Source organism: Ranitomeya variabilis, chromosome 4, assembly GCF_051348905.1.
Source record: "Ranitomeya variabilis isolate aRanVar5 chromosome 4, aRanVar5.hap1, whole genome shotgun sequence".
Classification (NCBI taxonomy): Eukaryota; Metazoa; Chordata; class Amphibia; order Anura; family Dendrobatidae; genus Ranitomeya; species Ranitomeya variabilis.
In genome coordinates, this window is record NC_135235.1 from 368733990 (window position 1) to 368757061 (window position 23072).

Sequence of the window (23072 nt, forward strand, 5' to 3'; positions counted from 1 at the left end):
AGACGGTTCGGGGGTTCTTGAATCTCCAGTGTGGATTTTTGATAGGGTTTTTGTTGACCATATAAGTTATCTTACTACATTCTGCTATTAGTAAGTGGGCCTCTCTTTGCTAAACCTATTTCATCTCTGTGTTTGTCATTTCCTCTTACCTCATCGTTATTATTTGTGGGGGGCTTCTATCCTACCTTTGGGGTCTTTTCTCTGGAGGCAAGAGAGGTCTTTGTTTTCCTCTTCTAGGGGTAGTTAGCTCTCCGGCTGGCGCGAGACATCTAGCGACCAACGTAGGCATGTTCCCCGGCTACTTCTAGTGTTGGCGTTAGGAGTAGATATATGGTCAACCCAGTTACCACTGCCCTATGAGCTGGATTTTTGTACTTCGCAGACTTGCTGATATCTCTGAGACCCTCGCCATTGGGGTCATAACAGTCAATATGCATAACTAACTAACTAAAGGTTTTGTTCTGGCCATGTATCTTTTGGCACTAAAATATGTAATGCATGCACATTTACTTACTGCGGCGCCGCAGTGGGCCTTTAGTGTTTCTCACTGCCGGGTCTGCTCCGTACGACACAATCAGGACACGCAGGAGGATGCAGAGCTTCTCCAGATGATGAGCAATACCGATGAGACTTGTGCTATAACGCTTCCACAGGATACGGCACCTTTCACTTCATAGGACCTGGGCTCCTTCTGTTCTTTAACAGCTTTTACAGCAGGAATACCCTCGCATCCGGACAGGTACAGTTACTATTTCAGTTCAGCTTCAATCTGCCACTGTTCTTTGCTCAGTCAGATGCTCCCTCAAGGGAATTTCACCAAATTCCCCTCCAGCACAGTTTCAGACCCTCCTCATTCCTGCAGTCTCTGCGCAAGATGGCCGAGCTTCCTCTTCCTGTCTTTTTCTTTATAAAACCCTCCCTTTCACATATTTAACCCCTTCATGACCTTGGGATTTTCCATTTTTCCGTGTTCGTTTTTCGCTCCCCTCCTTCCCAGAGCCGTAACTTTTTTATTTTTCCATCAATTTGGCCATGTGAGGGCTTATTTTTGCAGGACGAGTTGTACTTTTAAACGACATCATTGGTTTTACCATGTCGTGTACTAGAAAAACGGGAAAAAAATTCCAAGTGCGGTGAAATTGCAAAAAAAGTGCAATCCCACACTTGTTTTTTGCTTGGCTTTTTTGCTAGGTTCAGTAAATGCTAAGACTGACCTGCCATTATGATTCTCCAGGTCAGTACGAGCTCATAGACACCTAACATGACTAGGTTATTTTTTATCTAAGTGGTGAAAAAAAATTCCAAACTTTGCTGAAAAAAAAAAAAAAATTGCGCCATTTTCCGATACTCGTAGCGTCTCCATTTTTCATGATCTAGGGTTGGTTGAGGGCTTATTTTTTGTGTGCCGAGCTGTCGTTTTTAATGATAGCATTTTGGTGCAGATACGTTCTTTTGATCGCCCATTATTGCATTTTAATGCAATGTCGTGGTGACCAAAAAAAAACGTAATTCTGGTGTTTTGAATTTTTTACTCACTACGCCGTTTAGCGATCAGGTTAATGCTTTTTTTTATTGATAGATCGGGCGATTCTGAACGCGGCTATACCAAATATGTGTAGGTTTGATTTTTTTTAATTGATTTATTTTGATTGGGGTGAAAGGGGGGTGATTTAAACTTTTATATATTTTTTATTTTTTTCACATTTTTTTTTACTTTTTTTTTTTTACTTTTGCCATGCTTCAATAGCCTCCATAGGAGGCTAGAGGCAGGCACAACGCAATCGCCTCTGCTACATAGCAGCGATCTGATGCTCGCTGCTATGTAGCAGAAATGCAGGAGTGCTGTGAGCGCCGACCACAGGGTGGCGCTCACAGCTGCCGGGGATCAGTAACCATAGCGGTCTCAAGGACCTCTATGGTTACTATTCAGAAGCATCACCGACCTCCGATCATGTGACGGGGGTCGGCGATGCGATCATTTCCGGCCGCCCAGCCGGAAGCGGTAGTTAAATGCCGCTGTCTGCGTTTGACAGCGGCATTTAACTAGTTAATAGGCGCAGGCAGATCACGATTCTGCCCGCGCCTATTACGGGCACATGTCAGCTGTTCAAAACAGCTGACATGTCCCGGCTTTGATGCGGGCTCACCGCCGGAGCCCGCATCAAAGCGGGGCGTCTGACCTCGGACGTACTATCCCGTCCGAGGTCAGAAAGGGGTTAAGTCATATCACAGTCTCTTAACCATACTTAAACAACAGCAACATCTTGTTCCACTTAACAACATTAGCTATAAATAAAAATCTATTAACAAGTACAATGATTATTCAGGAGTGTGTACAATTACATTTTTCTTCAATTATACCTCCCTGGAGAGCCGACACACATCTCACATATGCAGCACTATATGGGTCCGTTATATTGTATGGAACACTATGTAAGGTCATTATACTGTATGGAGGACTATGTGGGGCTGTTATACTGTATGAAGCACTATATGGGGCCATTATACTGTATGGAAGGCAATGCTTGGCCAATTATACTTTATGGAGCACTATGTACTGTAGGTCAAGGACGAGCCTTGTAATAGTAATGAAACTCACAACCACAACAACAAAATCATGCCCATGTCAAAGAAGTATTCTACCACATCAGTCGAGGTTCTTACCCATAATCTCCCAATATGAAGGGTCAGTCAGCCAGCTATTGTGATATACCCTCCCTCTCATACTAATTTTCTCCCTGCATGGAGTTTCCATCTGTTAATAAATTTGTTAACTCTTGATCTGCCTCCTGTCCGTGACGACATCCCGATCCGTACAATTCTACATATGCAGTAAATGACCAGCACATCTTACATAGTTTATCAAAAATATAATTTGGAGAACTCGATATGTCATGTCTGAATTATGTTCAATAGCTTAGGCAGTGAATCGATTTTTAGGATATTAGTCCTCTGAAACCAAGATAATGGCAGCTCTTTCCATTTTTTTTCGGTCCGATTTTAGTGAAAAGTAGTAATGTTTTGCCATGGAGATTGAAGACTTCCTTTGTGTTTGATTGTATTTTTACCCCAACTTATTTAATGTAGAACCTCTGTCTTGTACAAAGCAAAACTGATTGGTGTTACTCGGCTGTCCCAGCTCAAACACTGGTCCTTGCTCCATCCTTTAATGATCATCTCCCTTTGCAGTAGTCAACACTGGGTTTCCTAAATAAAATAAATAAAATTTCTCTGAATTGATCATCTGACTACTTTTAAGGATGGGGCCAAATGCTTTTAAGGATTTAACCCAGGGGCCAGATGCTTGGATTTTGTCGCTGTTTGCTAGGGAATCCATGAGCAAAATATAAAGGATTTGAGAAAGGTGACAGTCCTATCTGGTCCCATTACTGATCCTAAAAGTACCTGATATGGAGCCCTTAATCTTTTTTGTTCAGTGGGGTTAAGGTATAAAGCCATCACCCACTTCTTCATCCTTGGCCGATCTTACAGATAGTCACCTCCAGGAACACCCAAACGCTTTTTAAGTATGTATAGTTAGTGACAGGGAGGGCCACCAAGAGTCAAGCTTAGGCAATCAGGAATATGGTTTCTGATCGTAGTGTCTCATGCTTCACCACCTGGAACAAAACCCACCTGCTCGCTACGAATAACATATAGGATTAAAGTTTGCAATCTTAGGGCAAGGCTTTTGTGAATAGCTTTATGCAAATATATAGATCAAATTCTTAGTGCTAAAGCATGCACATGTACATGATTGTGGGGGTTCCCATGTGTGGAGGGAGCTTGCATCGGTGCTTTTGTACATCCAGGTCATGCAGCACTGATAGGTTGTCATGGTTGCTGAGGCCTGCTGAAGGATCCAGTCTCTACCATATTGGTACTCCTGTGAAGCTCAGCTCCAGACTGATCTTTATTGCAATACCACAAATTGAGGTATTCTATGTATAGTAAAAGTGATTGTACAATTAAAGGTTCAAGTCCACTACAGGAAATAATAAGTAAAGTTTTAAAAATGTAAAAAAATCTAAACTTTCAAATTACACTATTCCAACCCCCTACCCCCGACTATAAATGAAGTAAAAATAAATATGTGGTATCTTCATCAGATATACCGGCCTCCCTCTTACCAAACTCTCCTGGCTCCAATCTGTACTGAATGCTGCTGCCAGGATTATTTTCCTCACCAACCGTTACACCGATGCCTCTACCCTGTGCCAGTCATTACACTGGTTACCAATCCACTCCAGAATCCAGTACAAAACTATTACCCTCATTCACAAAGCGCTTTATGGCTCAGCACCACCCTACATCTCCTCCCTGGTCTCAGCCTACCATCCTACCCATGCTCTCCATTCTGTTAATGACCTGAGGTTAGCATCCTCAATAATAAGAACCTCCCACTCCCGTCTCCAAGAATTTTCAAGTGCTTCACGAATTCTTTGGAATGCGCTACCCAGGATAATACGATTAATCCCCAATACCCACAGTTTTAAGCGTGCCCTAAAAACGCACTTGTTCAGACTGGCCTACCGCCTCAACGCATTAACCTACCGTATTTTTTGGCATATAAGACGCACTTTTTCCCCCCAAAAAAAGGGGGGAAAATGGGGGGTGCGTCTTATATTCGCAATGCAGGCTTACCGTGGACCGTGGCGGCAGAGGTGCGGCGGCAGAGGTGCGGCGGCAGAGGTGTGGAGATGAGGAGGCGCAGTGAGCGGGGTCCCTTTCCCCGGTGAGGTGATGCAGCAGCCCCGGTAATGCAGCAGGGCCGGGTGAATCCTGTTGTTATCGGTGCGCGCGGCCATCTTCCTGAGGCCGCGCGTTCGCAGATGGAGCTCTGCTGCCCGGGGCTTCAGGAAAATGGCCGCGGGATGCTACGCGTGCGCAGATGGGGATCGCGGCGGCCATTTTCTTGAAGCCCCAGGCAGCAGAGCTCCATCTGCGAACGCGCGGCCTCAGGAAGATGGCCGCGCGCACCGATAACAACAGGATTCACCCGGCCCTGCTGCATTACCGGAGCTGCTGCATCACCTCACCGGGGAAAGGGACCCCGCTCACTGCGCCTCCTCATCTCCACACCTCTGCCACCACGGTAACCACAGGATTCACCCGGCTCTGCTGCATTACCGGGGCTGCTGCATCACCTCACCAGGGAAAGGGACCCCGCTCACTGCGCCTCCTCGTCTCCACACCTCTGCCACCACGGTAACAACGGGATTCACCCGGACCCCTCTCACGCCATACCTCTCACTGTGCCTCCTCATCCCAACACCTCTGCCGGTAACCACTGCTGCCACCCTCCCATGGACACCAGGCCGTGGCGTCGCCCACCTAAGCAGGAAGGGACCCTGCTCAGGTGCACGCCGTACCGCCTTACCCCAACCTCTGCCGACACCATGCCTCCTGTGACCCTGCTCTGCCACCACCAGCCCACAGGTAAGATACTGTAAATTCGGACAATAAGACGGACCCCCATCTTATAAAAAATCTTTTTTTCTGCAATTTTCACCCCAAATTTGGGGTGCGTCTTATGGTCCGGTGCTTCTTATAGTCCGCGAAATACGGTAACTATCCCTGTGTGGCCAATTCATATAAGTTAAACCAAAATCAGGTTCCTCGCATCATGTTCTCATACAATTTATGCAGTTAATAGCCCTCTGTGTCTGTACTGTTACATACTTAGTCTGTTAACTGGTTCATGCAGCTTTATATGAACACTTGATCCTTACACTATGGCTGGTCCAAATAACTAAAGCAATTGTTGCCATCCACCTCTCGTGTCTCCCCTTTTCCTCATAGTTTGTAAGCTTGCAAGCAGGGCCCTCATTCCTCTTGGTATCTGTTTTGAACTGTAATTTCTGTTATACTGTAATATCTATTGTCTGTACAAATCCCCTCTATAATTTGTAAAGCGCTGCGGAATATGTTGGCGCTATATAAATAAAATTATTATTACGTTAATTATTATTATTAGAGAATAACATTCCAGGCAGTACAGAGATTTGACTGCAAAAGACTGGTGTAAGGGTATTTTCTCTGATAGTTCAGACTGGGACATTTAGAAGAATGAATGTCCAGAGATGAAAAGGTGATTCCTGCGTCATGCCAACAGTAAAGTAAAGTATCCTGAAACCATCCATGTGTAGCTTTCCATCCTGGGGAGGAGGTCAACTACCAATTTTTCCTAAGATCGCTGCCATGAATGGCATCTAAATATCACATCTTCGAAGATCAACTTCTACCAAAGATCCAGGGACAATTTGGTGACGAACAGTGCATTTTCTGCATGATGGAGCACCATGTCACAAGGAAAAAGTGTTAACTAAATGGCTCGGTGAATAAAAAATTTAAATTTTGGGTCCATGACAAGGAAACTCCACAGTTATCAATCCCATTGAGTACCTGTGGTTAATCCTCAAAAAGCGGGAGAACAATCAAAAGCAAATAGATTGTGTTTGAACTCTAAGCACCGATTTGGCAAGAATGGGTTGTTATCATTCACGGTTTGGACCAGAAGGGGATATCCAGCATGTTAGAGTTAATTGCAGAAGTCTTGAAAACACTAAGTATTGAGTCGTTTTGTAAACTTGATGTATTTGTCAATAAAATTTTAAAATCTTATGAAACGTTGATACTTTAATAACCATATAAACATCTGAACTATCTAAAAACACTAAAGCAGCAAAGTATAAAAAACAAAATCTGTCAGTTTCAAAATGTTTGTCCACCACTGTTTTGTTAGCTACTATCAATATGAGCCCATAATCAACTGTTTAAGAAATAGGTTTCTCCATTCAGAGTCGGTCTCAGAATTTAAGTGTTTGAATTGTTAGGGCTTATGAAGTGCAATAGGGAACTTGCCTAATTCACTATACACATAAAGCTACTGGAACAAGGCTGGATAATATTTAAAATTGCCTTCTGGTACGTTGCAAGCTTTAACATTTTTTTTAACCCTGTGATGTTGTAAGTACAAAATGTGAAAGTAGCTATGGTGGGGGCTGCAGTAATGTAATTTAATGCAAGATCAGTTATGAGAGTGGCCAAGGAGAGAGAGGGATAGAATAAGTATGGCGAGAAACGCAATATAAGAGCTCATGCAGACGTTCCCTTTTAACCCTAGAATGCGTGACCATAGAAATCTACACTATTACGTACCTGGGGCCTTTGAGGCCTGTTTTCAAATAACATGGAATAACTCAAAAAAAATTTTTTTTCAAAGTTATTTGAAAGTAAGCATGCATTCCCACTAGCTCTGGGGTCCGCCTGGATGGGATTTCGTAATGGATCTGTCCTCCTGGTGACCCCGGCTAAGGCTGGTAGAACGCGTACCTGGGGCCTTGCAGGCCTGTCAGGTTACTTTTTTATTATTTTCTGTAAAACTACTTTAGTTACAATTTTCTTAGGCGAACTGAAGACCGCGCACACGAGGTAGATTTAAGGTGGTTTATTGAAGCCTACGCGTTTCAAGAGCTATCTTGCTCTCTTCTTCAGGGCATATAGTCTATAGACTATATGCCCTGAAGAAGAGAGCAAGATAGCTCTTGAAACGCGTAGGCTTCAATAAACCACCTTAAATCTACCTCGTGTGCGCGGTCTTCAGTTCGCCTAAGACTATTACCTCCAGCATCCCTTTGGATTCTTGTGGAGACCTGCTGCTACGATTATGCCTTCTTGGGAGTTGTGACCCAGTTTCACAACACCAATAGGTGAGCACATTCCCTACAAAGGACTGTATGTGTGTTTTTTAAACAGTGTGACACATTGGGGGCGCCTTGTCTTTTCTCTTTTTTTAGTTACAATTTTGAAACTCTAGGTATTCCTCAGCTATATAGTTGTTAGTAATTTCCAGTTGTTCGTATATTTTTATGTTATAGGCATTTCGTATAGCAACGCTTTTTTTGTGACTACCCCATATTCACGTACCTGGGGCCTTTTAGGCCTGTGTGCAAATAACATGGAATAACTCAAATAAAAATACTTTTCAAAGTTTATTTTAAATTTGCAAAATAAGGATGCATTCCCACTAGCGCTGGGGTCCACCAGGAGGGGATCCGTAATGGATCTGACCTCCTGGTGACCTCAGCTAAGGCTGGTGGAATCCCGGCATTCCATCAGCCTTAGCTGGAGTTACCAGGAGGTCAGATCCATTATGGATCCCATTCTGGTGAACCCCAGCGCTACTTGGAACATAGCCTAAGATGTGTATAATTCCCCCAAAAAATTATGTACATAAAACAACAAAAATGTAACTAAACGGGCACGCCCAATATATTCACTCAGTACAATTTTTTATGATGGATACATTTTTTCTTATAAAAAGTTTTTACATAAAGTCTGTAGCAAACTTGGTGCAGGAATATTTATTTTCCACTTTACATATTCCCCCGACAATTCTTGCATATTATTTTTTCTTCAGAATGTTCCCTGCATACATTTTGTCCGCAAGTAGAACAGAAACGCTCCGATTTTCTTTCTTTCTTTGCTGGACAAATATAGCAGCGCTTTCTTTTTTTTTCTCTTTGCTCTGGCTGTTCCTGAAAGCATATTCCACATCGGATCATTGCCTCTGTAATTTGCCTTGATAAGCATTTTGTGCTGCTTCTCTCTAGCATAGTAGGCATCAAAAGTTCATAACAAAGTTCTGTCAAAAATATACGTCTATTGTCCTTCCTGTTGGCATGGAATTCTGGATTAGTTTGACAATAAACAATATAGCTATTGAGGGATGACACATCAAGGATATTGGAAAAAAGGGCAACAGGCCAACGTTTAGTCTGCCTTTTACACGAACATTCAGTAATCATTTCGTCCATCTTGTCGACACCTCCTTTTGTCTTATTATAATGAAGTATAATTTCAGGTTTTTGTTTCCTGTCATTGGTGTCAATACTTTCATCGTGATGCATTGTGCTCAGTAATATCACAGATTTTTCTTTCTTGGCTTTATAGGACACCATTGTTGCCTCATTGCAGAAACCGAATACACTCTCGTAGATTGGTCGCTGTGCATTGTGCTTCATTATTGGTGGAATTTCGCAGCGGTTTGGTCTCATTGTACCAACAAGCGTTAGTTGTTTCTGAAGCAAAAAATTGGCCAGTTCTAAATTAGTAAAATAATTATCCATAGTGATATTTTTTCCAGAAAGTTACTTTGTGAGGGGAAACTCCCTTCCAGGATCACATTACCATGTCAGGCAGAATCCACACTCTTCCCAGCAACAGCCATCGACCAATAGTCATAAAGACTGAGTCATAAGTTCTTCCCCAACAACAGTACAGACAAAAAGACTGAGGAGTACATGTAAACCAAAGCAGGCCTCAAAGGCCCCAGGTACGTGAATCTGGGGTATTCACAAAAAAAGCATTGCTATACGAGATGCCTATAACATAAAAATATATGAACAACTGGATATTACTAACAACTATATACCTGAGGATTACCTTGAGTTTCAAAATTCTAACTAATGTAGTTTTACAGATAATAGAAAACAAGTAACCTAGCAGGCCTGCGAGGCCCCAGGTATGCGTTCTAGGGTTAAGTTAATAGGTTAAACTGGTGTACATAGTGAAAACCTTACATACAGTGGGGAAAATAAGTGTTTGATACTGCCGATTTTGCAAGCTTTCCCAGAGGGGTCTGTAATTTTTATCGTAGGTACACTTCAACTGTGAGAGACAGAATCTTAAAAATTCCAGAAAATCACATTGTATAATTTTTATATAATTAATTTGCATTTTATTGCATGAAATAAGTATTTGTTATAATAGAAAAACAGAACTTAATATTTGGTATAGAAACCTTTGTTTGCAATTGCAGAGTTCAGAAGTTAACTGTAGTTCTTGACCAAATTTGCACACACTACAGCAGGGATGTTTGTCCTCTCCTCCATACAGATCTACTCCAGATCTTTCAGGTTTCGAGGCAGTCTCTGGGCAACATTGAGTTTCAGATCCTCCCAAATAATTTTTTGGGGTTCAGGTCTGAATACTGGCTAGGCCGCTCTAGGACGTTAAAATTAAACTAAGAAGAACCCAAGCAGTCATAGATCCAAAAAACATCAACACCTTTATTAAATATTTATAAAAGATTGTATACAGACAAAACGGATATATGGGGCTAAAAGATGGCAAAAGATGTAGCCAGCATCAATAGTTGCCCAAGGTGGGGTGTCCCCCTGGATACAAGGTATACAAATGTTTAAACACTCAGTAAATAGATATGTACTGCCATGTGGCAAGAGTACAAGACAAGTCATTCATTTGCTATAATCAAAATCAAACAATACCTTGTGATGGAACAGTCTCCAGGAGTCACCCGCCCACCCCTAGGACCTTGAAATGCTTTTTATGGAGCCACTTCTTAGTTGCCATGGCTATGTGTTTCAGGACATTCTTTTCCTGAGGGAAGGAGGTTTTTGACCAAAATCTCATGATACGTGATGACCCCATACATCCTCTCTTCAATATGGTGGAGTCGTCCTGTCCCCTTTGCAAAAAAGCATCCCCAAAGTATGATGTTTCCCCCACCATGCTTCATGGTAGGGACGGTGTTCTTGGGGTTGTACTCATTCCTCTTCTAAAATTGGCAAGTGGAGTTGATACCAAAAGTTCTAGTTTGTCTAATCAGACCACATGACCTTCTTCCATGCCTCCTCTGGATCATCCAGATGTGCATTGGTGAACTTCAAAAGGGCCAGGACATGTGATGGCATGAGCATGGGGACCTTTCTTTCCATGTAGAATTTTAATCCATGACAGCGTAGTGTGCTACTAATAGTAATGTTTGAGACTGTAGTCTCAGCTCTCTTCAGGACATTGACCAGGTTGTCCCGTGTAGTTCTAGGCTTATTCCTGATTTTTCTCAGAATCATCCTTACCCCATGAGGTGAGATTTTGCATGGAGCCCCAGACCAAAGAAGATTGACAGTAATCCTATATTTCTTCATTTTTCTAATAGTTGTGCCAACAGTTGTTGCCTTCTCACCAAGCTGCTTGCCTATTGTCTGGTAGCCTTGTGCAAGTCTAAAATTTTGTCCCTGGTGTCCTTAGACAGCTCTTTGGTCTTGGCCATGGTGGAGAGATTGGAGTGCGATTGATCGATTGTGTGGACAGGTGTCTTTTATACAGGGAACAAGTTCAAACAGGTGCAATTAATACAGGTAATGTGTGCAGAGTAGGAGGGCTTCTTAAAAACAGGTCTGTGAAAGCCAAAATTCTTACTGGTTGGTAGATGATCAAATACTTATTTCATGCAATAAAATGCAATTTAATTATTTAAAAATAATGATAATGATAATGATAAATAATGATTTTCTGTTTTTTTATTTTTAGATTCTGTCTCTCACAGTTGAAGTGTAGCTATGATAAAAATTACACACCTCTCGATTCTTTGTGGGTGGGAAAACTTGCGAAATCTGCAGTGTATCAAATATTTATTTTACCCACTGTATCTTATGGGTGGGTACTCAGGGCCAAATTATGAAAAATTGTACATTTTATTTATATGAAATAAAAAAAGATGAATTTAATGCATATGAAACAGATCACATCAGGGTTATCAATCATCCTTAATATATGTATACCATACAGATGATAACCCCAATGTGATCTGTTTTTGCAGCCAGAGATTTATAATGGGTTAGTCTGATCTAAAATATGAATAAAAATAGGGCATGCTGCAATGTTTTACATATTGCCAAAGAGTTTGTGTGAACTAGCACATTGACTTGCATTGGTCAGTGTGCGGTCTGTATACTATCCGTTTAGCATATGGACAGCACACAGACATTTAATACGCTTGTCTGAAATAGACCTTATGTATGTAACATATTTTAATCTAAATGCTTAATGGACACATATAGATCTTAAGATGTCAGATTCCTGACACACTTTACCTAAAGGTCAGAGGTATACACCTGATATGTTTTTTAGAGTTGTCAGGCTTCAGAAAAATAATTAGAATGTAGCTTAGCTGTAATCACATAAAAAGATAGGAGCTAGCAGATTTAGTAATAGCTATAACCATCTATGTTAGAAAGCCAACATTTCTGTCAATCCTGAGGGTTTTTGGACTATATCTATAATAAATAGTTATGTAAGTTCAAAATGTCTGAATTATTCAACTTTTTTCTTTTTAGGAATTATTGGTGACTGGAAAAACCATTTCACACAAAAACAAAAAGAAACCATGGATAAAATTTATCAGGAGAAAATGAAAGACCTTGATATTAAATTCAGCTGGGATGAATGTCTATAATGCGGTGTCAAGCTAAACTAAGACCGGCTAAGGAAGAATGAAATAATAAAACTATTTTATGTTCAGGGTCTGAATGTGGCTTTTATTAATTACCTGTACAGAACAGCTTGAAGGGGTGATCCGAAATACAAATCAATTTTCCTTTTGAATCCCTATCTGCAGTGGCATGTGGAAGTTTGGGCACCCCTGGTCAAAATTATTGCTATTGTGAACAGTTAAGCAAGTTGAAGATTAAATTATTTCTAAAAGGCCTAAAGTTAAAGATGTCAGATTCCTGACACACTTTACCTAAAGGTTAGAGGTGGACACCTGATATGTTTTTCAACGGCGTGTGCCATCTTCTTCAGGTGGGTGAAACGCGTTGTGGCTTTACCCTAAACTGGTGTCTGTGTTCTCCTTCTGCACTCCTGTGACCGGCTATTCTGTTCCTGTTGTAAAGTTAAAGATGACACATTTCCTATGTATTTTAGGCCCCCCCCAAAATATTTTCATCTTTTACATTTTAAAAATTACAAAAAAGGAAAATAGGCCGATGCAAAAGTTTGGGCACCGCTTGGAGATTTGTGTACACATATAACTTTGACCAAGATTTCAGATCTTAATTTGCTCTTTAGGGTTATGGCTTGTTCACGATCATCATTAGGAAAGTCCAGGTGATACAAATTTCCCAGCTTTATAAAAACCCAGCCTCCTCTAACCTTGTGCCAAAAAAAAATCAGCCATGGGTTCTTCTAAGTAGCTGCCTAGCACTCTGAAAATGAAAATAGTGGAGACACCCAAAGCCGAAGAAGGCTATAAGATGAGAGCAAAGTGTTTTCAAGTTGCCCTTTCCTCAGTTCAAAATGTAATTAAGAAATGGCAGATAACAATAATAGTGGAAGTCAAGATAAGGGCTGGAATAACAAGGAAAATTTCAGTGAAAGCTGCTCGTAGGCTTGCTAGAGAGGCAAATCAGAACCCCTGCTTGACTGCAAAAGATCTTCAGAAAGATTTAGCAGACTTTGGAGTTGAAACTTTGGACAAACTGGCCAGTATTGGTAGCTCACGGAGAATTTATAGCCTCCTGCTCATTGGGACACAAAACAGTCCCTTTCTAACTTTCTTAGTGCAACTAGCACAACTGTAAGGTTTAGACCTCAATTTAAAGCAGCCTCACTCACTCCAGAGTGGCTTATGTTCGTGGCCAACATAACTTGCCACTCCGTAGCTGTTAAAATTTGGAATCGCACTGACCCGGCATTAAAAGGACTCTGTCACCTGAATTTGGAGGGAACAATTTTCAGCCATTGGGGCGGGGTTTTCGGGTGTTTAATTCACCCTTTCCTTACCCGCTGGCTGCATGCTGGCTGCTATATTGGATTGAAGTTCATTCTCTGTCCTCCGTAGTACATGCCTGCACAAGGCAATCTTGCCTTACGCAGGCGTGTACTATGGAGGACAGAGAATGAACTTCAATCAAATATTGCAGTCAGCATGCAGCCAGCGGGTAAGGAAAGGGTGAATCAAACACCCGAAAACCCTGCCCCTATGGCTGAAAATTGTTCCCTCCAAATTCAGGTGACAGAGTCCCTTTAATGTAGACATTGACATGAAGCCATACCCTTGGGTTGGATTAAAGTGGTGGATAAAGCAGCGTGTCATCTGACCGTCCATGGCTCCTCCCCTGGACACGCAACTCTGTCTAGAAATCTCTCACAACATTTTTTCTCCTCCACTTCCCCTGCTACCCACTCTGCTTGCCTATCTTTGGTTCCACGGCCACGTAGCTTGGATGCCTCGGCTAGAGATAAGTAAACCCATAGATGTTCTGGTTCGTCAGATATACAGTAAAAAGTTCAGTTCGGGTATGAACTTGACCTCAAACTTGACCCCGAACCCAATAGAAGTCAATGGCGATCCAAACGTCGATGCTTTAAAATGGCTATAAGATGGTCATAGTGAGGGCTACTGGGCTGAAAAGGAAAGCTAAAAACACAAACAAAGACCTTTCTGATGATCTTTTTAATCATAGACCTGAGACAGGGACAAGGGGGCATCCTCTACGTCTGGAGGAAAGAAGGTTTAAGCATAATAACAGACGCGGATTCTTTACTGTAAGAGCAGTGAGACTATGGAACTCTCTGCCGTATGATGTTGTAATGAGTGATTCATTAATTAAATTTAAGAGGGGACTGGATACCTTTCTGGAAAAGTATAATATTACAGGGTATATACACTAGATTCCTTGATAAGGCGTTGATCCAGGGAACTAGTCTGATTGCCGTATGTGGAGTCGGGAAGGAATTTTTTTCCCCATGGTGGAGTTACTCTTTGCCACATGGGTTTTTTTTGCCTTCCTCTGGATCAACATGTTAGGGCATGTTAGGTTAGGCTATGGGTTGAACTAGATGGACTTACAGTCTTCCTTCAACCTTAATAACTATGTAACTATGTAACTATGTAAAAAGAGGTAAGAGCTGGATAACTGCCCTGCAAAAGATAGGAATAGGGAAATAAATTTTAACAGTGCCGTCACAGAAACTGAGGCTAGCTACTTCCAGTTCAGTTAAGAATTTCACCCGCTGAGCATGGAAAACAGTATCCCTACATTATTTGCTTATAAATTTCACATACAGACTATGGGGAAGCGTACCCCTTAAGAAGCAGCTTAAAAATCTCACCCACAGCCTATGGGACACAGTTACCCCCTAAGAAGCAGAGTACAAATTTCATGTACAGACCATGGGGCATAGTACTCCATAAGAAGCAGCTTACAAATTTTGCCCACAGAACGGGGGAAAAATACCCCCTCAGAAGCAGCTTACAAATTTCCGCCACAGACCATGGGGAAGATTACCTCCTAAGAAACAGCTTAAAAATTTCACCCATAGTTCATGGTGCAGAGTAACCCCTCAGAAGCAGGTTATGAAGAGAATGTTTTTGTAAAACCGTGCACACGCAAAACCTTTCACTGTCCCTCATTACAGCTGCATCCTGTCCCTACACTAAGCAGAGTAGAAATAAAAAATAATCTTGAACCAGGAGGAATAGGTCTAAGTGGAGGAGGAGGTGGAGATGAATGTGGTGGTATAGGTGGAACAGGCGGAGGAGGAGGTAGCCAACATTTTTTTTTTAAATTGTGGAGGTGGCCCCCAAATTAAACGTTTGACAAATAGAGTTGAAGACTGGCTGGGTGCAGCTGTTATCGTTGTCTAATAATCCATTGATATGGAAGAGTCATGTTGGATCCACACCTGGTTAATTTTAAGGAATGTTAGGTCACCTATGTTGAATGTGGACAATCAAATACTTCTGTCTGTGATGTACCCCCCCCCCCGCCATGCTAAACACAAGTTCCGACAGTACATTTGCTGTAGGGCAGTCCAGCACCTTCAAAGCATAAAGGGCAAGCTCAGGCCATGTGTCCAATTTGGAGACCCAGAATTTAAATGGGGCAGACCCATCTGTTAGTACATGGAGATGTGTGGACAGGTAGTCTTGCAACATGCTGTTATAATGCTGCCTCCTGCTAATGCGGACTGTTTCAAATGGTGGTGCTGGATGTTGATGTTATGGCTTGCTCATAAAATTTTTACACATTTTGTCCAAGCTAACTTGACCTTCCAATGTGCTGGCGGTACCCCAGCTGCATTGGCGACTTCCTCCACCTCCACCTTGTGTTTCCACTGAGCCCCTACTGTCAGGTGGGAAAGCCATTAGTAGTTTCCTACCAGCGTGTGCTTGTATTTGCGCACTTTGCGATCCCTCTCCAGTGACGGCAGTAATGATGATACATTATGGATCGCCCCCAGGCGCAGGGCAGTGGGGTACTCGGTACCGGGTCACTCTGTCTCGGTTCTGGGGATGTCACGGTGGCCCAACCCGGTCCGTGGCCCTGCTAAGGGGCGCCCAATTAAAGGATGTAGTTTGTCAAGTGTTCGTGACGCCACCTGTGGTATTCAGTCAGGATGACCGACGCTGCTAGGGGTCCACTGGGGTGATGGAATGGCAGCTAGATGGTATACCTTCCCACAGGTGAAGTATGTCCCCAGGGCTTCCCAGTAAGGTAGATGATGATGGTGTAGGTCGCAGTAAATAATGAGGACACAGGGTTGCAGTCTCTTTACCTTTTACTGAAGACTTCAGCATCCACAATCCAGAGCACTGCTAACGGGGCTGGCTGAATCCGGCCAGTCTGAAGGCAAATCCAGAGTTCCCTTTGCAGGTGGAAATCAGTAGCCTTCCTACTTGCGCCTGTGTGTTGTAGTACCTCCCTGCTGAGCACCACGGGATAGTCCTCACAACTGTCGTGTATGTTTCTGATATTCTCTCTCTACGTCCCCCAGATGATATGGATAGGACGACCCGTATGACGGGGTAGGCCTGGAGCTATTTCATAGGGACCCTAGAGATGCCCCTCTCCCACAATTTGCCTCCGTTGTCTTCATTAGGTTAAAGGTTGGGCAGCCAACTTGGAATTAACTGTCCTGCCGTAGTTTGAAGTAATGCATAGAGCCTATTACTCCCTCGGTGTTCCGGCCACCGGCTACGCGCCTCAGAAGGATGTTGCCGATCTTAAGGCAGAACTCCTCCCGGTATTATTTCCTTGTGCTGTGATCTCGTTTCTCACTTCTCCACAATATACTCCGCTTCTTGTCTTTTCTTAGGATGCTGCTGCAATGGGGTGCAGGCGCAGCACCGTAACGTTTTATCTCTTGCTATGTCTCTGCCAGGATCCCACCCCTGACAGGGACCTCTGTCTGCAGCTCAGATGTTCCTCCTTCTCCCCCTGTCTGCCTGACAGGTCTTTCCTGGGTCTCACCCAGCAGCGTTCTCCCTAACTTCCTATCCAACTCCCAGTTTTACCAGAGTGTGAGGAGTGGCCTAATAGATAGAACCCTTTGCTCCACCTGGTGGTTGGAGTGTGAAGTGTAGTGTGTAATTGTGATACCTGGTCAGGTGAACTCCTTTAGTGCCATCAGACGTACCATCACTCCCCCTGGTGGAAGAGTGACAATACTGCAATGACCAGGACTCTGGGGCGCTGCACGTTATCCATGTAGCGGATATCTAGCAGTATGTCCACCAAGTAATCTGCACTGGTAACAATACGGGCAATTTGCTGGACATTACGCAAGCACTGCAGCATGTATTGGCTCGCTTGCTAGGCTGCTCAGAGATAATGACAAGCTGTCCAAGGTGGGACGTACAGTACAGACCAAAAGTTTGGACACACCTTCTCATTTAAAGATTTTTCTGTATTTTCATGACTTGAAATTGTAAATTCACACTGAAGGCATCAAAACTATGAATTAACACATGTGGAATTATATACTTAACAAAAAAGTGTGAAACAACTGAAAATATGTCTTATATTCTAGGTTCTTCAAAGTAGCCACCTTTTACTTTGATGACTGCTTTGCACACTCTTGGCATTCTCTTGATGAGCTTCAAGAGGTAGTCACCGGAAATGGGCTTCCAACAATCTTGAAGGAGTTCCCAGAGTTGCTTAGCACTTGTTGGCCCTTTTGCCTTCACTCTGTGGTCCAGCTCACCCCAAACCATATCGATTGGGTTCAGGTCTGGTGACTGTGGAGGCCAGGTCATCTGGCGTAGCACCCCATCACTCTTCTTCTTGGTCAAATAGCCCTTACACAGCCTGGAGGTGTGTTTGGGGTCATTGTGCTGTTGAAAAATAAATGATGGTCCAACTAAACGCAAACTGGATGGAATAGCATGCCGCTGCAAGATGCTGTGGTAGCAATGCTGGTTCAGTATACCTTCAAATTTGAGTAAATCCTCAACAGTGTCACCAGCAAAGCACCCCCACACCATCATATCTCCTTCTCCATGCTTCACGGTGGAAACCAGGCATATAGAGTCCATCTGTTCACCTTTTCTGCGTTGCACAAAGACACGGTGGTTGGAACCAAAGATCTCAAATTTGGACTCATCAGACCAAAGCACAGATTTCCACTGGTCTAATGTCCATTCCTTGTGTTCTTCAGCCCAAACAAGTCTCTTCTGCTTGTTGCCTGTCCGTATCAGTGATTCCTAGCAGCTATTTTACCATGAAGGCCTGCTGCACAAAGTCTACTCTTAACAGTTGTTGCATAGATGTGTCTGCTGCTAGAACTCTGTGTGGCATTGACCTGGTCTCTAATCTGAGCTGCTGTTAACCTGCGATTTCTGAGGCTGGTGATTTGGATACACTTATCCTCAGAAGCAGAGGTGAATCTTGGTCTTCCTTTCCTGGGGCGGTCCTCATGTAAGATAGTAACATAGTAACATAGTTATTAAGGTTGAAGGAAGACTTTAAGTCCATCTAGTTCAACCCATAGCCCAACCTAACATGCCCTAACATGTTGATCCAGAGAAAGGCAAAAAAAAACATGTGGCAAAGAGTAAGCTCCACACTGGGGAAAAAAATTCCTTCCCGATTCCACATACGGCAATCAGACTAGTTCCCTGGATCAACACCCTAACAAGGAATCTAGTATATATACCCTGTAACATTATACTTTTCAAGAAAAGCATCCAGCCCCCTCTTAAATTTAAGTAATGAATCACTCATTACAACATCATATGGCAGAGAGTTCCATAGTCTCACTGCTCTTACAGTAAAGAATCCGCGTCTGTTATTATGCTTAAACCTTCTTTCCTCCAGACATAGAGGATGCCCCCTTGTCCCTGTCTCAGGTCTATGATTAAAAAGATCATCAGAAAGGTCTTTGTACTGTCCCCTCATATATTTATACATTAAAATAAGATCACCCCTTAGCCTTCATTTTTCCAAACTAAATAGCCCCAAGTGTAATAACCTATCTTGGTATTGCAGACCCCCCAGTCCTCTAATAACCTTGGTCGCTCTTCTCTGCACCCGCTCTAGTTCAGCTATGTCTTTCTTATACACCGGAGACCAGAACTGTATACAGTATTCTAAGTGTGGTCGAACTAATGACTTTATAGAGGTAAAATTATGTTCTCCTCATGAGCATCTATGCCTCTTTTAATGCATCCCATTATTTTATTTGCCTTTGTAGCAGCTGCCTGACACTGGCTACTAAATGTGAGTTTGTCATCCACCCATACTTTCAGGTCTTTTTTATTGATGGTTTTGCCCAGAGTTTTTGAATTAAGCACATAATTATACATTTTATTACTTCTACCCAAGTGCATGTCCTTAAACTTATCCCCATTAAAGCTCATTTGCCATTTATCAGCCCAAGCTTCTAGTTTACATAAATCATCCTGTAATATAAAATTGTCCTCCTCTTTATTGATTACCCTGCAGAGTTTAGTGTCATCTGCAAATATTGAAATTCTACTCTGTATGCCCCCTACAAGATCATTAATAAATATGTTAAAAAGAAGAGGGCCCAATACTGACCCCTGTGGTACCCCACTGCTAACCGCGACCCAGTCCGAGTGTGCTCCATTAATAACCACCCTTTGTTTCCTATCCCTGAGTCAGCTCTTAACCCACTTACACATATTTTCCCCTATCTCCATTATTCTCATTTTATGTATCAACGTTTTGTGTGGCACCGTATCAAAAGCTTTTGAAAAGTCCATATACACTACGTCCACTGGGTTCCCTTGGTCCAGTCCAGAACTAACCTCTTCATAGAAATTGATCAGATTAGTCTGACAGGAACGGTGAGCCAGTTTCTTTGTAGCGCTTGATGGTTTTTGCAACTGCACTTGGAGACACTTTCAAAGTTTTCCCATTTTTTTGACTGTCTGACCTACATTTCTTAAAGTAATGATGGCCACTCCTTCTTCTTTACTTAGCTGCTTTTTTCTTGCCATAATACAAATTCTAACAGTCTATTCAGTAGGACAATCAGCTGTGTATCCACCAGACTTCTGCTCAACACAACTGATGGTCCCAACCCCATTTATAAGGCAAGAAATCCCACTTATTAAACCTGACAGGGCACACCTGTGAAGTGAAAACCATTTCCGGTGACTACCTCTTGAAGCTCATCAAGAGAATGCCAAGAGTGTGACTTCAGTGTGAATTTCTAATTTTCATAGTCATGATAATACAGAATAATCTTTAAATGAGAAGGTGTGTCCAAACTTTTGGTCAGTACTGTATATATATATATATATATATATATATATATATATATATATATATATATACTGCTCAAAAAAATGAAAGGAACACTAAAATCCCACATCCCAGATATCGCTGAATGAAATATTCCAGTTGTAAATCTTTATTCGTTACATAGTGGAATGTGTTGAGAATAAAACCTAAAAATGATCAACTTAAATCAACGAAAATGAAGTTACAGACTGACCCAACTTTAGTGGAAATGCCTCAAGACAAGGAAATGATGCTCAGTAGTGTGTGTGGCCTCCACGTGCCTGTATCACCTCCCTACAATGCCTGGGCATGCTCCTGATGAGGTGGCTGATGGTCTCCTGAGGGATCTCCTCCCAGTCCTGGACTAAAGCATCCGCCAACTCCTGGACAGTCTGTGGTACAACGTGACGTTGGTGGATGGTGCGAGAGATGATATCCCAGATGTGTTCAATCAGATTCAGGTCTGGGGAATCGGCGGACCAGTCCATAGCTTCAATGCCTTCATCTTGCAGGAACTGCTGACACACCAGCCACATGAGGTCTGGCATTGTCCTGCATTAGGAGGAACCCAAGTCCAACCGCACCAGCATATGGTCCCACAAGGGGTCTGAGGATCTCGGTACCTAATGGCAGTCAGGCTACCTCTAGCGAGCACATGAGGGCTGTGCGGCCCTCCAAAGAAATGCCACTCCACACCATTACTGACCCACTGCCAAACTGGTCATGCTTAAGGATGTTGCAGGCAGCAGATCACTCTCAACGGCGTCTGCAGACTCTGTCACGTCTGTTACATGTGCTCAGTGTGAACCTGCTTTCATCTGTGAAGAGCACAGGGCACGAGTGAAGAATTTGCCAATCATGGGTTCTGTGGCAAATGCCAAGCATCCTGCACCCTATTGGGCTGTGAGCACAACCACCATCTGTGGATTTCGGGCACTCAGACCATCCTCTCGGAGTTGGATTCCAGGTCAGATAAAGTAGGGTCTGCGCACAATCAAGACCCTCTTCACTAGACGTTAACGCTCAGGAGTGGATGTGATTCGGATGAGACTCATATACCTGAGGCGCATGTGGACTGTACAAGGAGTAGGAGAACAGAGAGGATGATGATGAGGTTGTAGATCCCAGTTGATGTGAACCCAGAGGCATTTAGCTGAGTAGCTCAGCAAAGGAGGTGGAGGAGGAAGAAGATGAGGAGGTAATGTTGCTGCTTGCCCCAGAGATGTGGAGAGATCTAAACAGGATAAGCATTGCATCCTCAGCCACAACTCTGGTTGTGGCCAGCAGTGGTTGCTGGCCTGCAGTTTGCAGGGGTCATGAGAGTTGCCCAGCCTGGGCCTTTTTTGAGACTACAAAGGATGACCCAACTCTTGTTATATGCCAACTTTGCAAATAATGTTCAGTAGAGGCAAAAAATTGCCATAATTTGACTACTACATGCATGAATTGGCACTTGTGTGATCAACTTTCGTTAGCCTGGTAATCTCACTGTACTTAAATTAAGACTAGCGGGCCTCTCCAACCACCAGCTGTCCCTTCAACCATACTTGATGCTTCTTCCTCCTCCATCACTGGGAGAAGAGCTCTCACTCAGATCTCTGGCAGCAGAACCTCCTACTGGTTAACCATTTAATATGCGATTGTGGTGGAATTCCACTCTGCACATGTTGCAGCAGCAATGAGCCCTGGTGAAATATGTTCTATGTCCTTTTGGGCCAACTCAGTACAGATGTGGTACAAATGACGCTTACGGAGGGGGCACAGATGAAAGACCTCTGCACACTTCTGCACAGTTTCAAAATGGCTATTAAGAAGGTTAGCGCTGACAGTGCTGTCATTAGCATCACTATTCTGGTCATCTACTTGTTGGAGCGCTCTTTGAATAGTCTGCAGTAAGAGTTATTGATCCCAGAGGAAGAGGTGGAAGCAGAGGAAGATGCAGAAGAGATAACAATATCTCTACATTTTGGACTGTCATCGCACAAGCGGGTGCCATAGGGGAGTGGATTACAGCAATCAGTGGGGGCTTATGGTACCTTTCAGGTTCAAACCCAGTAGCTCTTGTGCATCAGCTCTTTCCTCTGATCTTTTCAGCTCACTGGACAGTTCCTTGCTAATCCAGATACCAGTATCTGTGTGATTCCTGATTGACTTCATCCTGAGTTCTTGACTGCCTCCACCCTGAGTTCCTGATTGGCTCAACCCTGTAATCTCAAGATTGAACACCCTGCTTAAACCTGGCAATGCACTTCCTTCCTTGCGAGATTATTGAGCTCCCAGTCTTTAGTCTAGCTTCTTCTCACCTGCTGCTTATCCTCAAGGTCCTACTGCTGTTCCATGTACCGACCTCTTGCTATATCCTGACTATGTTACCTGCTTATCCTCCCAACTATACTGCTGCTTCGTGTACCAACCTCTGGTTATATCATGACTAGGATTCCTGCTTATCCTCCCAACTACACTGCTGCTCTGTGGACCAATCTCTGTCTATATCCCGACTACGCTACCTGCCAGTGTTGCCCCTAGTGGTTGCAATATCACTACTCCAACTCAGCTCAGTCCATAACAGTACCAGACACACTGTTATTGAAGGTGCAGAAGTAGAGGAAAAATGAAGAAAGATGAGGAAGAAGAGGTGATGGGTGCACAATAGTCAGGAGATGAAAAGGATAATTATCCCCTCACTGTTGTCCATGGATGGTGAGAGGGGATGGAGGAAGCAACCCTGAGTGT

General features: G+C 43.1%; 1 protein-coding gene across 1 annotated transcript in view; it reads left to right on the top strand.

Moving 5' to 3' along the window:
• The window catches only part of LOC143764781 (sulfotransferase 2B1-like), a 203345-nt gene extending 191020 nt beyond the window's left edge, over positions 1–12325 (top strand). The window contains exon 7 of the mRNA XM_077250734.1: positions 12144–12325. Within this exon, the coding sequence (XP_077106849.1) occupies positions 12144–12262 (119 nt within the window). The 3' untranslated portion in view covers positions 12263–12325. The remainder of the gene's footprint in view (positions 1–12143) is intronic.
• The last annotated feature ends 10747 nt before the right edge of the window (positions 12326–23072 follow it).